The sequence below is a fragment of the Hippichthys cyanospilos genome, chromosome 20, assembly GCF_059441005.1.
Source record: "Hippichthys cyanospilos isolate Australia breed blue-spotted pipefish chromosome 20, RoL_Hcya_1.0, whole genome shotgun sequence".
In the NCBI taxonomy this organism is placed as follows: Eukaryota; Metazoa; Chordata; class Actinopteri; order Syngnathiformes; family Syngnathidae; genus Hippichthys; species Hippichthys cyanospilos.
The window spans coordinates 3765098-3781073 of record NC_142388.1 but is presented as its reverse complement, the minus strand read 5'-3'; the positions used below and the strand labels follow the sequence as shown (position 1 = coordinate 3781073).

At 41.4% G+C, this 15976-nt stretch overlaps 1 protein-coding gene across 1 annotated transcript in view; it reads right to left on the bottom strand.

Moving 5' to 3' along the window:
• The window catches only part of LOC148406988 (uncharacterized), a 21840-nt gene extending 5864 nt beyond the window's left edge, over nt 1-15976 (bottom strand). The window contains exons 1-14 of the mRNA XM_088403932.1: nt 15929-15976; nt 14353-15668; nt 10424-13574; nt 9443-9625; nt 8296-8334; nt 7096-7214; nt 6574-6718; nt 5402-5541; nt 4411-4537; nt 4303-4338; nt 3424-3566; nt 3218-3341; nt 2426-2571; nt 466-592 (exon numbers count right to left, since the gene is read on the bottom strand). Of these exons, the coding sequence (XP_088260058.1) occupies nt 466-592; nt 2426-2571; nt 3218-3341; nt 3424-3566; nt 4303-4338; nt 4411-4537; nt 5402-5541; nt 6574-6718; nt 7096-7214; nt 8296-8334; nt 9443-9625; nt 10424-13574; nt 14353-15668; nt 15929-15976 (5844 nt within the window). The remainder of the gene's footprint in view (nt 1-465; nt 593-2425; nt 2572-3217; nt 3342-3423; nt 3567-4302; nt 4339-4410; nt 4538-5401; nt 5542-6573; nt 6719-7095; nt 7215-8295; nt 8335-9442; nt 9626-10423; nt 13575-14352; nt 15669-15928) is intronic.

Sequence of the window (15976 nt, the reverse complement as noted above, 5' to 3'; positions counted from 1 at the left end):
TAGCGTTTGTTTTTAACCAGAGTTAGTTTATTATGGACAAGCGCTTAACGGACACTTCATTAGGTACACAAAGTCATCAAACGCAGTGCAAAATCGGAAGTGGCTCCTCATCACAGCTGCAAATAAACGCTAAATTATTAACGTGCAGCCCCAGGAGAAATGTGTAAAAGACAACGTTTGCAGTTGCCCAGGACGAATCGAAAATAAAGGTAAGAGAGCCAACTGTTCTGAAAATAACATGTTTAGCGTTTGTTTAGAGCCAGAGTTAGTTTATCATGGACACTTTATTAGGTCCAATTAAGTCCATCAGAAATGTTACCAATGTTGCCCCGTTTTGGATGACAACGTTAGAGTGTAGCAGTTTGGTCAAAAATACTGGTAATTGTGCAAAAAAAAACAAAAAAAAACCTGCTCCCTCACTTTAGTAAAAGCACAAATCTCTAATATAGAATACAGCAGCCTTACCAGAACAACAGGCATTACTGAGGCAATCCTGTCCTGCAGTGCCCCCCAGTCTCCTGGGTTTCCATACAAGCCTTTTTCCAGGATATAGGACTCCCCACAAAATCCAGGTTCTTCAAACATAACCCAGCTAGGAAAGAAAATATGACGTGCCGTTTTATTTCATAGTAGTGAAGAAATACTTTTCACAGAACGCGTGGCTGCCGGGGTGACAAAATTCCCTTGACAATTAATTGACAATTAATTTTACATATTCAACCTAATTATAGTAATAAAATAAATGACTGATTATTATGAATGCCCCATGCACTAAGATTTATGTTTTCATGGGGGCGAGCCATAAGGATTTTCTTAGGGTGATGCCAACTTTGATATTTGGCATGGTAAAGTGCTGATAACAATGTTTCACTTATCCTTCTTTCAATTTCAACCAAAAGAAGATGTGTTCCCAGAGTCAGCAGAAAATGTTCTAAAGTTACCTAAATGTTAAAAGAAATAATTCCCTAAAGTTACCATAAATTTCAATTGATTTTCATTGACCATCAGATTCATTACAAAGGCCAATCACTGATGTCAAAAATCGGTTTATCCCGAGTATTATTACTAGGAAATAAAGGAATTTATGCTTAATGGATGATTGTGTGACTCCGTTTTCATGTTTAGCTTCACGTCTTTATGTGATGGGGAAATGAAGCCTCATGAAGCACTCTTGGCAGTTTTGGTGACGCAATGAAAATTACCATTGCATTTTGAACAATCTAGAGGAGCGAAAAATATCACGAGTGTTTCATGAGGCTTCGTTTATTCCCCATAATCTGACGTCATTTGTCAAAAATTTCAACGCCGCGTGGTTAAAAATCCACGTAGTATCCACCTCTGTTTCTGTCTCCTCTTGGCAACGGTTTGACGCGTGTGCTTCATGGATGACTCATTGAATTAGCTGTCAACACAAGTGAGGCCTTTGTTTACTTTTTTAGGCTTTTTTTTTTGCTCGCTAGCATGCAAGACTCATCTCGCACAGACACGACAAATAAGCGCGGTATGACAAGGGCGTGGCAGTGCGACCCAAAGACATGCTATCCACGCAAGCGTAAACTTTGTGTCACGAGAGACATTCTGGACAACAGAACTTGAAGTTCTACATTAATTTCATGTTTGCTTTAACTGGGCAGGAAGGAGTTACCATTACATGACCAGAATGTCTATTGAATATTTTTTTTCCGGATTAATAGTGCAGTCTGATCAAAGTTTAGGAAACTGGATTTTCCACTCCGTGGTTGTTATTGCTCATAAGTGCATCCACTCCTGCCATGTTTTGTTTATTCTCATTGGTGAGAGGGTATCGTAACAGTGACTTTACACAGACAGGAAGTTGAGGTGTGGCAGCCTGAAAAGCCTCGACTAACCTACTTGTGTTGACATGTGCATGGGTGTGGTGCGTTTAATGCTTCCCACACACCTGCGCTGTCCTTGCAAAATATGAGTGGAGAACAGTAGAATTGCGCCGATTGCTAAGTTCAAACACTAGCGTGTAGCAATGTCTTTCATTAAAGATGAATAATAACCTTAAAGCAATTGGGGTTTAAAAAAAACTGGCGTCAGAAACATTTGATGAGTCATTTGAAAGTTAACTCATTCACTGCCAATGACGGCTAAAGACGTAAATGATCCGTTTTTACTGCGCTAGCAGTGAATGAGTTAAAGTAGTAAATGTTGGAAGAACTTTTTCAGTTCCAATTTTCTTGGCTTATGTATAATAAGCATTTGAATTTAAAATGGCGTTTCAATGCAATTTTCTTATAATGCTTTTTCAAGAAATAAAATATAAAGTACATAAATAATATAAAAATAATATACTGTATATATATTTTTACATGTTTTAACTTTTTTTTTTTGATCATCAAAACCTGGGTCAAAAAACCCAAAGAATCTTCTTGCTGTTTCAATTTTAAAGTATACTTACATGCCGCTAATAACGTCAACGGACTGCGTCTTGCTGCCGTAGCCCGTGTCATCCATATTGATGACGGGCACGATCAGGTCAATGTTGACCCCTCTGTCGCTGAAATCTTGGTTGCTGAACATTTTCACGTGCGGTGACATGAAATCCTGCCAAAGATGTGAAAAGGGCTTTGCTTTAGGGCTATAGCTAACAAGTATTTGGTATTCGGATCGCCTACTGAAATTTCAATCAAATATTTGGATATTCAGAAAAAAATAATAACTTTTCGTTTAAAAAGTGATCAGTACCAACAGCTACTGTGTGAGATTATCAGCATCAAAACAGAGCGTTATTTACGTCTATTAAACTGTAATCTGACTGCGCTCACTACTAGCCTGTTTGGAGACCTGAAGCGCTGCTAGCAGCTAAATCATGCTAGGTGTCGCCATAACTCTGGAGCCACCGCTAAACACTGCTAACAGGTGCCGTATAATACAATGTCAGCAGAATTATGTTCTTTTTTAGCGCCCTTAAATGGCGATTAAACGTGATTTAAGAACAATACTGTGTTATAAATAATAACAATGGGCATCCGTAAACAACACAATAAGGACATACAAGGAGCCACTATTACATAATATGGAAATTGAAGTTATTTAATGTTCCAATTCATTTGCTCTTAGTTTGAAAAGAAAAATTGACTGTTCCTGTCAGTATTAAATTCACTTTGATTATACCTGCAGAAACCCTGCTAAAATCGCACACACGCTGAATTACGCCTGAAATACGCCCTCCCCTGTTTTAGGTACTCACAGCCAGGATTGGTCGCAGTGACAAAATCTTCCCGGAGTCTCCCCAGTCACTACAGTCCAGGTACTCTCCTTCCTCCAGCATGTACTGCTGCCCTTCAAATCCCTCCTCGCTGTATCCGACCCAGCTGGAATATAATATTTGCAAATATGTCTAAGGAGGCAGACCGTGGTGAGCAAAATATCAGTTCTAAGAGAACAAAAACTCACAATCCTCCAATTATCTTCAAAGAACCCACAGACTTCAGCTTGCGAGCGTCAGCGTTCGTTTCGTCCCCGTCGCAAAAGCTGAAAACATCACTGTCAATTTCCGAATAGGATCCTTCCAATCCAGGCTTCTCATACACCAAAGCCTGCAAAGAACGACAAGCAAAATCCTTTCAGAAAAGTTCATCTCTGCACTAATACTGTATTAGTTTGTTGGTTTAACCCTTGTGCAGGATTTTGACCATTTTTGGGTCAGTTTCCTCCGCATCATTCTCACAGTATTTTAGCAAAGGAATAGCACACCCCTGGTAGTGTGACAAATAAGTGGTCATGCCATGTTAAGCTTTGACATGTTGTTACCATCTGGGTGAAATTTCAGCTCCTTAGTTTCTTCTCTAAATGCTGTCCTTTTCATGTGCAATACCTTTGATGTAAAGATCAAAGGATTGACCAAAATACTGCCCGAAACAAACAAGTCATGGTTTCTATTATTTATAGACATTTCAAAAGTGATTTTGCAATTTAATTGCATGAAGATGTTAAGATGGGTAGTCCCAAAAAATACAGTTTTCAGAAAACAGTATTCAAGATGTCCTTGTATATTTGATCTGTGATGAATTTCCAACCAGCGATTCATTTGCTGAAAATTGCTAAAAATTCTAGCACAGTGAGTCATCAGTAATGTAAAGTCTCTTCTCGTTTTTTAAAATGAATGCACTGACAGAGATTTATTTTAGAGCGTTTTGGCATTGTTGAGTCCCAAGGAGTATTATGTTCAATGATTACTTCATATGAATGACTTTCATCAGCCCCAATTCAAATATGTAAACGAGTTTCAAACGAAAATGGCAGCAAACACTTGATAGGACTTAGCCATCTTACCTTAACTTCATTTGGATTCTCCACTTTAAAACCGCCCTGAAACAGAAAAAACATTTCAATTACCGATGTGTCACAGATTCAAAATGCTTACTCGCGGATGGTACAGACCATTTTTAGGGGTTTGAGAGAGCCCACAAATGGCGATGAGAAGCCCCAGGTTTCGGGGAAAGGGTAAACTCCTGCTTCGAGAACTGCTAGCATACCCTGGAACCCCGGATCACTGAACACCAACCACCTGAGGGCAGAAAACAAAACAAAAAACAAAAAACAAACTTATGTTTCGGTTTGCTTTATTCCTAAACTAGAGGAGCCATCAACAGACACCTAGTGCAAATTTGGTAACTTGTAAAAGGAAAGTGAAGCCTCATGAAGCCTCATGAAGCACCTTTACTAGATTTTTGCTCCTTTTCATCCAAGATGTTAGGTGGGGCAGAAACGCATACGGAAGCGTGTTTTCTCTTGTAGTGGGGACATCCCATCAAAAAAAATGCATTTCCCCACTCCTAATCATTGAACTTCACAACAGATTTACTAAGGCTAACCCTTATCCTAACCTAAACCAAAATCCACCTCAAAGCTATACTCTAAAAGCAAGTCTAAAAAGACCTTTCTAAAAAGAGGTCCACCAAAATGGTCCCCACAAGTGCTAGAGGTCCCCACAAAGACCTGGAATTTGGTCCCCACCATGTAGCAAAAAAGGACACACACACACACACAAATATGTATGTCATTGACTTCCTTTAGGCATTGGACACAAAATGTCTCACATGTCTGTCTCAGTCACGTAATTGAACATTTTCTCCTTTTTCCGCCACACCTTTTTGTCTTACTCTCATTCCACCTCCTCATTTTCAAAGCAAACCCCCCCCTCAAACTCCAGCACCCCGAGCGCGCTCCTCCCGTCTTCAAACAGGCGTCGGCACGACAGACATTCCTCCGCCTGCTCAGAACGAGGAAATTCGCGCCGACCCGTGTGTCACGTTTTGAGCATTCAATTTATCGCTGAACGCAAATCTCCCAGCACTTTTCAAAATATGCTACCTTGTAAGAAACTAATCAGTACTGTACTTTCAAATAACTAGCATGTGAGCTAACTTACACGCCAGAGTGAACTTGGATGGAAGCGGTGCTCAGCGGGATGCCGAACGAGCCGGTTTCGATGGCGTCGTCGTGGTAAGGCGTCACTCGACCGTGGCCCTCAGCTTCCGTGAACAAATCGATGTGAGGCGTGCAGTAATCCTGCCCGCGCAGATGGAATAAAATGGCAATTTGCGTAAAATCCCCGAGTAAAACGACGACAAAAGCATTTTTTTTCCATGACAACTTGTGTATAATATGGTCCTCCAATTTTCCGGTGCCCTTGATTATCCTTGTAAATATGAAAGAGTAAATGGGATGCAACTAATAATTATTTAGTTATGGGCCAAAAGAATGGGACCTCTTGGTGAAATTTTCCATTTTCATGCTTTTTTTTTCTCATTACAAGTCGAAAATGTTAGTCAATCTCGTTTCTTTTTTTTCTATTTATTTTATTTATTATTTATTTATTTATTTATTTATTTTCAAGCAGCTCTGGGAGACCTGAATTATAGAAAAGGGCAAACCCAACTTTCACAGTGTAATATTGAATTTCATTTTGTATTTTCTGCTTCAAAAGGCTGAAATTGGTAAAAGAAACTGTGAAAAATGAACCGGCACCCTTCACTGTTTTTCGACCGGGCTAATAAAACGGGACAACTTGGTGAAATTTTCAATTTTCGTGCTTTTTGTTCGTTATACATAGAGCCCGAAAAGTCAATGTCAAAATATGGGAACCCTCAATTAGGGAGGGATGCAAACCAAATTTTTTGCAGCTTAATATTCAGTTTCATTCTGTATTTTATGATTCAAAACAGTGAATTTGGTGAAAAATTAACCAAGTTTCACTGTATTACACACACACATATATATATATATATATATATATATATATATATATATATATATATATATATATATATGTTGTTTTTTTTGTTATTTTGTTATTTTTTATTTTTTCCCAAAATATAAGTGTTATTCTCAGTATTAGCAGTAGCCCATGTTCCGTACCTTGAATCACGCTGAGGAACCAGAATTAAGTGACAGCGTATTTTACACTTAGCTGTCCAGGTCCCCCACTGAATACAAATTTGGCATTATACTCTATTAGCCGCCACGAAGCCGGGGCCGCGTGTGGACACGCTAACAACAAAAAGGTCAGAAGAGTTGGAATCATTTAAGCGGGACACTCACACGGACGGCCAGTCGAATGGAGCCAATCAGCATCGGCGGGGTGTCGTTCGCCTCGCGTTCCGCCCACTCGTTTGTCAATTCCAAGCCCCCCTCCTCCAAAGCGATACAGCGTCCTTGAAAGTCTGGCTTCTCGTAGAGGATCCAGCTATCGAGGAATAAAAAATAGGTGTCGTTTTGAGGATGACAAAAGCAAGTCACTTTTGAACTCGACTGCTCCTTTTGTTTTTTCTTTAACCGGGTTGACTGGGCTCTTGGCCACTTTCTTGACTGGTTGCCTCAGCAAATTACTGCAGTTTGCCAAACACTCTGCCTTTATTCTAACTTTCACTCGGAAGGTCAATGCATGTGTTAAGAGCAGTGTTTTCTTAGTATTTTTTTGCAAAAACCCAAGTCATATTTAACTCATCTCAACCTCTTGTCCCTTCAGGCAACTCTGCTATCCCAAAGAAAATCCAACAATAGACATTGAAGCCATTTGGTTTGCCACGCCAGAAGGATCTGAGATGATTATAAGGAACGTACCATCCACGTATGACCTTCACGGATATGATATTTGAGAACTGCAGGTGGGTGGCATCCTCCACATCTCTGTAGATCTCATAGACTTGCCCGCTGAACTGAGCGTTCTGGAATAATACGATCTGTGGGAAGACATCAGAGGTCAGGAAAATTCATTGCTAAAATACATTGCAGTATATGACAGTAGTCTCGTAGTTCTCAAGATCGGGCTCAAGACCACTTTTTATAGGTTTCGGGCTTGCCTCGAAATCCAGGATTTTTGAACGGTTGAGTCTACCAGTCTTGATACTGCTGTGATCAGTGTGAAATTGCCTAGTTTGTGAACCAACAAATTTGCCCAAATTTAAGATTTGTTTCATTGTACTATTTCAAAAACAAGGCTGAATCTACTTTTTTTTAAATTTAAAGTAATGAAAAGATACTGGTCATTATGTTCAGTTTTTCTTTCTTTTTGGTAGGGTACCCAATGCTGTTTCCAATTACCAGTAAATTTGGCAATGAGAGGAATATAATTTGCTTTATTTTTATTTTTTTTGGTGTGGTGAATTTTGATTTAAAAAGAAAACATAACCAAACAAATATTAACACAGTCTGTTTTGTCTAGTGGAATACATTTGAGGTTAAACCAGATAAGCTATGCTAGCTAAGTAGCATACTGTATTTCCACATTGCCAGCAGTTCTAACGCTTTAGCCTGCACAAGTTAACCATTACTAAAAATAAGTAACAAGAGCCATCAGAGAGGTCAGACTCCTTTCCCAAGCATACTTTGAGAAACATTCAATCTGTCATGCTAGTCTGATATATAAAAACTTGTAGCATCAAAGCTAAAAATGCATACAACCTTATGAAATAAAACAATTTTCTGGGCACATCTTAAAAAAATATGGCGTCATATTGAATGCAATCCCATCCAGCTTGTCACCAACCAAAATGTTTTTACTCATTCCCTCCCAAAGACGTATTTTGAAGGTTATTTTGTTTAGGATTCCAGACCTATTATTCCAAGTATCTATTTATGTACAGAATACATATTTGTACAATTGCGTTGGGCTTGAGGAGTGTCAAAAATAGGCTGGTACTGAATGAGTTAAATGTATTCATACCCCCTAGTACAACATATGAAAAGCAGATGTTTCCACTGAACAGCAAGTCAGTCTTTCCAAAGTTCCATCCAAACCTAATACAATTGCAAGTACTGTACCTTTCCAGGTCGCTTATGAAATCCTCTGGCAGTCCTCGCCTAGGAGGCAAAAACAGAGGCATGAATGCCAAACAGTATGCGGAGAATGACAAATATCTGCAAGGGAGGCTGCTATGCATTTCTTTGTAGCACATCCATTGTCCTTAAAACTTTTCATTCTATCGCCTGGAACACGTGCGGATTCACTTTCGCTCGTTTACGCGTCATTCTCTGTTATCAATTCTCATTCTCTTTCAGTTTTGGCAGCGGTTGAGTGCTGAACGTGTAGCCGCCGATTTTGGCGAGGTCTTTGTGCCATTTAATGAGGTTTTTTTTCGCATCGTCACCCAGATTTTAAAATGCAAACGATCCGTGAGCTGTAGGCATCAGCACAGTGTCGTCTTTGTCCATGGGCAAAAGACATCCCCCCCGGACAAAAGAATCGCTGTTTGTGTAAAGAGAGAAGCTTATTTTGAAAATAATGATGACTCTTGGCACAAGAACTGAACGGTGACACGGTGTCGCTTTTCCACGCGCAAATTGGAATTGCCTCCGAGCTCATCTCACAATGTCAGAAACCGATCGTGTTCCAAAGGAAAACAAAAACTATACACATGCATGTGCGACAATTTAAAAAAAATCAATAATTTAGTTCAAGTATTTAGTAATTTAATTTAAAATAATTTAGTCCAAATCGGGCAATATTTCCTGTTGAAGTATTTGGACAATAGTAGGTATTTAAACGATTAATCGATTCTTAAAAATACTTATCAATTCACCTGGTGAATGAGAAGTTCGTGTTAGTTAATTAATAAAACCTGTAGGTTTTAATATACAAGCAGGATTCGGCTGCTCTTCAGGCAGATGTTTTTTTTTGTTTGTTTTTTTTTCCCCAGGGTCACTGATGACCTCCTGTAAAATTGTAATCTAGTTGCCTATTATAGAAAACTGTTCAATAAGCAGTAAAAAAAAAAACAAAGCAAAGGGCTAGTAAATAAACAAAGCCCAATTGCTTGATTGACTGATTTTGATGTTCTTGATTAAAAAAAAAAAAAAAAAAAGAACAAGTGGTCATTTTCAGTATGTGACTTTCAGAGGAAAAAAAAAAATCGACAACCCTCATTTAGTGCCTCGAAAAATGAATAAAATTGGAATGTGGCATACTTACATGATTAGTATGTATCCTCTGAGTCAAAGGCTGCCTAAGGTCTGAATGCGCTGGGTAAATTTGTGGTGTATTTCCATTTCCTTTTCCAAAAGCTGGAGGCACAGTATTAGGGAGGTTCCAGTTTGGTTTTACACTCACATCTGCTTCAGGGCCAGAAGCTGGAGTTGAAATTTTTGCAGTAACCTAAGGAGGGAAAAAAAGTTTATCACCATTACAATCATTTATGTGTCCCCTTGTTTTGTTTGTTTGCAACGAACAGCAATAATGTTCCTGAGTCATTTTGACCCAAGGCGTATTTACTAAAGGGTCGTAGTCAGCGCGTCCGACTGGCTATTAAAACAAATCTAATATTACGTTTAAACTAGTGATTCATTTATATTTCTCCAAAATAGCAATGATGTCCCTTGGTCACTTTGACCCGGGCCATATTTAATCTCCCAAGGTGTCCAAGAATTTTGTTTTTTTTACCAGTGATTTATGTTCATTTCTCAAGAACAACAATATTTTCTCTGAGTGACAAACACTCAATTTTCTGATTGGAAAACCACTCTTAAAGTAAGAGAGGCAATACTTAATTCATGGCTGTATGTTCTGCTTGTTTCTCTGGAATAAGAACAACATTCTGGGCTGAAATGACCCAGACTTGTGCGTATTCATCGAAGAGTGTCAAAAACTCCGTTTTTTGGATTGAGAAAACTACTCACAAAGTAACAAAGGCAATACTTCATTCATACCAGTGTGTTCCTTTTGTATCGCTGAAATAGTCATAACATTCCGGGTCAATGTGACCCGGGATCATCTGTAATGTATAAACGTTCGGAAACTTTCTTTGTGTGTGTAATCCTTCTTACTAACAAATCTTGTGATCCCCCTTTTTTTTTTCCTCCTCAGAAACATCAATCATACTTTTGGGTCATTTTGACCCGGGTCTTGCTTCTTACTTGCTTTCTAAAAACCTGTAATAAACTTCAGAAAACATACCTCTGCTTCTCTTTGCGGATGTCCCTCCATGCTCTGCGCCGCATTTGTCGGTTCCCGAGGGAGGTACTTCTCTAAATAGTCGGGCAGCTTGATGTCGTTAAAGGAGGGAAATGGAGGACCTGACTCACTGACCACAACCTCCGCAGGCTGGATTTGGTCTCTTCGTTGCATGGCGGAATTGTCAGCTAATGATTTGGCGGTAGTCGCGGGAGGTGAGCCGGACTCGGACAAAGGGCTGAGCTGGGGCGACGCGTCCCGAGAGTTGGTACTTTCGGACCCCGCCTGAACCCCGTTTCTTCGCCCCCTGGTGCTGGGGCTTGTGAGACTGCTAAGAACGCAGCTTCCCTCCAAGCGAGACTTCACAATTATATGATCGTCTTTCTCTTCCTTCATTCTCTCCTGATCTTTCTTTGGGGTCTTATCTTTGAGATGAGAAGAAGTATCCAGACTACTGATCAAGAGACATCGATCAGTTATACTCACTCGAGCAGGCTTGGTGCCACTTTTGGTTTCTGGGTTCTGAAGCTTAGCTAAAAGGCTGGGACCTGTGTCAAAGGACCGATTTTTCTTCCTGAGGCCGAATTTGAACTCGTCTGGGTCAAAGGTCTTCTCAAAGTGGTCTTCCTTGATTGCAGGCATGGCAAACGGAGGCTGAGGTTGCCGGAGTGGGTTGTGCTTACGAGGCGGGAGGGAAAAGGGAGCGCAAAGCTTCTTGATCTTCTCAATGAAATTTTCGTCATCCAGTTCGTCGTTGTCCAGAAGATTGCTCTCGCTGACGGAAGCGCTCAGCTTGGGCCCCGGCAGTTTGAGTCTCTGTTTCGGAAAGTCCACATCGAGCCAGCTTGACGGAGCGTCCTGTTGAATCGACGAATCGTCTCTGCTTAGTCCTCGTGGCGAGTGAAGCCTCTTTGGGGGTGATTGCTGGACCGGTTCTGGGTTGAGCTTTTTAGAGTTCGGTGATGTTGACACCTTTGGAGCTGGGCTCAGCTTGTTGTCTGGTTCGTCTTTAACTCGGTCAAGTGGTGAAGAAACATCACCGTTAACAGTGGGGGGATTCTCGGTCCCTTTCTTATTGCTCTTCGATTTCAGGGCGTCTGTGGTGATATCAGAAAAGCTTTGCTGTTTTTTGTCTGAAACTCCAAATTTGGGAAGATCACTTGTGCTCCTTTTGACTTCCTCAAATTGAGGCCGACTTGGTTTTGTTCTTGAGACTTCAGCCTCTAAGTTTTCCATTGAGCTTTTGGTCTCACTGCCTTGGCTTTTTCCATCATTGTTTCGAACAGAAATTGGAGTAGACTCTACAACAGTTGCCACATTGTCAGTCTGTGACCTTATCGGCACCGGGGGGTCAGGAGAAACTCTCGCAGTCACTTGATCGGACTTTGCAGGGTCACTGCCTTGATGTTTGTTTGAGGGCTGACTGGGAGACCCCTCAAGTTTTTCAACAGGATGTGGTTCCACTATAATCACCGGTAGTTTATGATCTTTTACGACCCCTTCTACTGATTTTGTTAGTGTAGCAGTTTCTTCCTTTGGAGACTCTTCAGCACACTTTTTTCCTGTCTCGTGAGTGACCTTAGCTGTTTTTGAATTTGTAGTTACCGTTTGATTGGCGGTTTGTGCTAGAGTAGATGGGTTTGAGGGTCCTTCAGTTTTTACTGGCTCTATTTTATTAGGATTTTCACTAGGCCTTGTATCCTTTTTTTCCTCTGTCTGATTTTTCTGGTTATCCTTTGCCACACTTTCCTCTGTCCCTGATTTTTCTTCTCCGCTCTTCGAAATTTGAGTTTGTGTTTTGTCTGACTGGATAAGCTTTTGTTGGGTGTCTTTGTTTTTATCTCCGGTCTGGCTGTTGTTGCTACCCTGCGGCTTTTCTAATTTAGCAACATCCTTTGTCTCACTCTGACTTGTTGGCTTCGTGTCCCGGTTTTGGCGTGGCAGTGTTTTTTCTGTGTCCTTTCTAATGGGCTGAATTGTTTTTAGGCGACTTGCCGGTGGTTCTAATTTTGCATGTTCAGCAGGTGGCACACGCACCAATGGGGCAGGCTGCTCAGTATGCTGTTTGGCTAACAGTGAGGGGGAAGGCGATTTGTCCACAGCAGCTTTTTTGATCTCATGTTTGGGTGACAGAATTTCTGCCTTTGCCTCCTTTTGGGCTGAACTAACCGAGACCTTGTCAATAGGTTTCTTTGTTTCCCTGATGCCAGCAGCAGTATCAGGTTCATCTTTGTTGACAGATGTTGGTTCAGGTAAAATTTCTACTCTGTTGACCAGTTTATCAATGTCTTTATCATGAGCAGACTGTTTATCTGATTCCTTTACAAATGTCCGTTTACTGGGTATAATTCCTTCTAATTCATCAGGTTGTAGGAAAACTTCATCATCAATCTGTCTTTTTAGAGACGTGGCATCTGGCTTACTCAGATTTGGCTTGCTTTCCTGATTTTCGCTTACTGGACTGGTTGCCTCCTTGCTTTTTCTCCGCTTAGAGCGAGACACTGATTTGCTAGTGCTTTTGGACCGTGGACTTATATTATTGATCGTTTCTACGTTATCATCTGTGCCTTTTGTTGAAGTACCTAATTCTATACTGTTGGATTTTATTCCCTGATCCGCTGCCTTTGAAGTTGGTGTGCCATGTTGTTCTAGAGGTGTGGATCCTTTCACCCTCACAGCCGCGGTATCCTGTCCATCGGGTTTTAGTGTTATCCTTGTCATTGCTTTAGTATCCAGTTTACCCGGACTTTCGGGTTTTGGTGACTTTAATGCAGCGGTTGCCACAGATGTGGTGGATTTTTTTGGAATTCCCGGCTTGCTTGTCTTTTGAGGCAGCATTGATTTAGAAAGTTTGCTTGATTCCTCCGCAAAGTTCCTGGCTCTCTCTTTAACAGTCAGCGGAATCTCCTTTTCGGCCGGCGTAGGGCTGGAAGTGGAAGCGCCGTATCGATCGGCTGATTTTGATCTCTGCGTGGATGACGACAATTCAGCTTTTAGCTTCCCAGTTGCGGTCCTAGCAGGGGAAACATCAGCGCTTCTAGGAGTTTGGAATGTTCTTTTGAGGCCCGTCACTGCTCCTTGTCGCTCAAATAAGCTGATCTTGTCTGTAATTCGGCCAATGACCGGCTTCTCCTCCGATTTCTTCTCTTGCCCCCTGCATATGATATAAAATTTCAGTTAATCGAGAACATGCCCACTACAGGTTGGAAACATTCAAAATTGACAAATGTAATAATATCTTGGAGACTGTGTGTCCAAACTATGGCCCAGGGGCCATTCGCGGCCCGCCATCTATTTTTCAGTGGCCCCCAACATTTGCTAAAATGACCACATTTAAAAACGTGCGAGGCTGGACTTGTTTTTTGTTGTCATACTAACTTGACTTACTGTACTTGAAAATTCCAGTTCACAATTACAGGGTTTTTTTTCCTGAACTTTTTTTAGCATTTTTTTTTAATCATTAAACAATTATAAATAAATAACAATACATGCTAAGTATACTAAGTAAGTGTACTCTTTGAAAAAATCAATCCTAAAAATATTCAATAGTGGCGCCCTAGTATAATTGTTGATTGTTTTAGTAAATTTACTAGATTAAAGTTTACACATTTTGAAGTCGCTCTAGTATTCTTCCATTTGCCTATATGCAGCCCTCAACTGAAACAAATTGGACACCCCCGCTCTATGTGGAGCACATTTTTTTTTCAGCTGTGGTTTTTCAAAGTGCTCTATAAATAAAGTTGTGTCTGGTTGAGTGATGCTTTTGAACACGGTTAGAAAACTAGATGGGTAGGTTAAATTGTTTCCACGCCCGGTGTTTTGTATTTTACATGTATCCTCTCAAACAACGAATGCAAATCATGGTTGTTTTTTTTTTTCCTGTTCTTTTTTGTTTAATATTCTTGAGCAGTAACATTGAAATAAAAACTTACCGTGTGTCCATTTCTGTTTTGGGCTCCACCTTGGCTTCATTTTTGTCTCGGTCCGGTGCCAACTTAAATTCCAGCTCCACTTCTGCTATACTTTTCTCGGCTTTCAAAGGCACGTTTTTTGGAAAAAGTTTCACTTCACTCCGCGAAACCTTGATACTCCTCCGTTTGGACTCGGGGGTCTCCGTCTTCCTCTCCACTTTGTAATAACTGTCGTCGTCCTCCATGGCTGCACCGCCATCAACGGCGAGACGGGTTTCACTGACTGATCTTGAGCCCAGGAATTCGTCTGCATACTTGGGACAGGAAGTCTCACTTTCCACACCTCCAGGTGAGGCCAGTGAGGTGGAGTCTAAAGGCTGCGCTTCACTATGACTCTGTGGACTTTCGCCCTGAGGGCTGTCAGCTGAGGGGAATCCTTGACCGGATTGGACATTAGAAGGCGTTTTTTCCTGAGGGCCGCATGCGCCATCTCCCTGAGAGCTCTTCCTCACTTTCTTCTTGGCGGAGTTTTTACGACCCATGCCGTCAGCCTCTGTTTGTTCTGTGCGGAGTTCAAGCTCCAAATGCCCGTCTTTGTGTGATTTCGCCGACGCTCCCTCCTGCGGCGCAACCGCGGGCTTCAAATTTGCCCGTGTGTTTTCGTCGGCTTTTGAACCGGAGCCCTCGCAACTTTTAGGCGATTTCGGCTTTAAGACTGGCAGTTTTTTCTCGACGGTGGTGCGGATCACTTCCTGTCCCGTCAAGGTGTCTTGCCCGCAGTGGATCACGCTGGTCTCCTCCAGGTATACGTGGAGCTTCTTTCCTGATTGGCTCTTAACTGATTTCTTGGCCAAAGGCTGGGTGTCAACCCGGTCAGAATCACATACCGCACCCTGCTCAGTGCAAGCGGCGGAGTGATCCGTCAAATGACGAATCCTGTCAGAATTCCCGCTCACCGAAGTACCATGACAGCCCTCCTCGGCCTGCCCTATTCGCTTCTTCTCACCGAGTAAAAACTCCTCCTCTTTGGGAGGAGTATCTTTGCTGCTCGCGACGGAGCCTTTGTGGGCAGACTGTGCGGCGTCCGCTTCTTCAAAACGGAAAATGTCTCTTGAGGGACCCACTGGATCGGGATTGGCGCCTCGGTCCTTCGCCCGCTTGTCTTTCTTCGCTTCGGCTTGCGTGGGTTCCTCGCAATACTCTTCCTTTGACTTGACAGCCTGATCGGGTGATGAATTTTCAGCGGGACTTTTGGGACTCCTGCCCTTCCATGGAGAAAACCAGCTCCCGATTCGGCCCAAGACCCCGGGACTTTGTTGCTCCTCTGAGTTCTCAGACTACGGCAAAAAAAGACAAATGACTCACTTGAGTGGCATTCCGATGCAAAGCTATTTAAAAAACATAAACATGCATTATTTGTAAAGGCAATATAGCGCATACCATACGTCTTTGTACAATCGAAAGCAGTGCAGGTTAAAGATATATATATATATTTTTTTTTTTTAATCCAGAGACTTTTTTTTTTTTTTTTTAGTATGGCCATGCATCTCTCGGCATACAACACACATGCAGGAGAGCATATCACCTGAAAGCTTACCGTTGTAAATACCATATCATTCAGACTCTTTATGTAGGTGTTGAACAT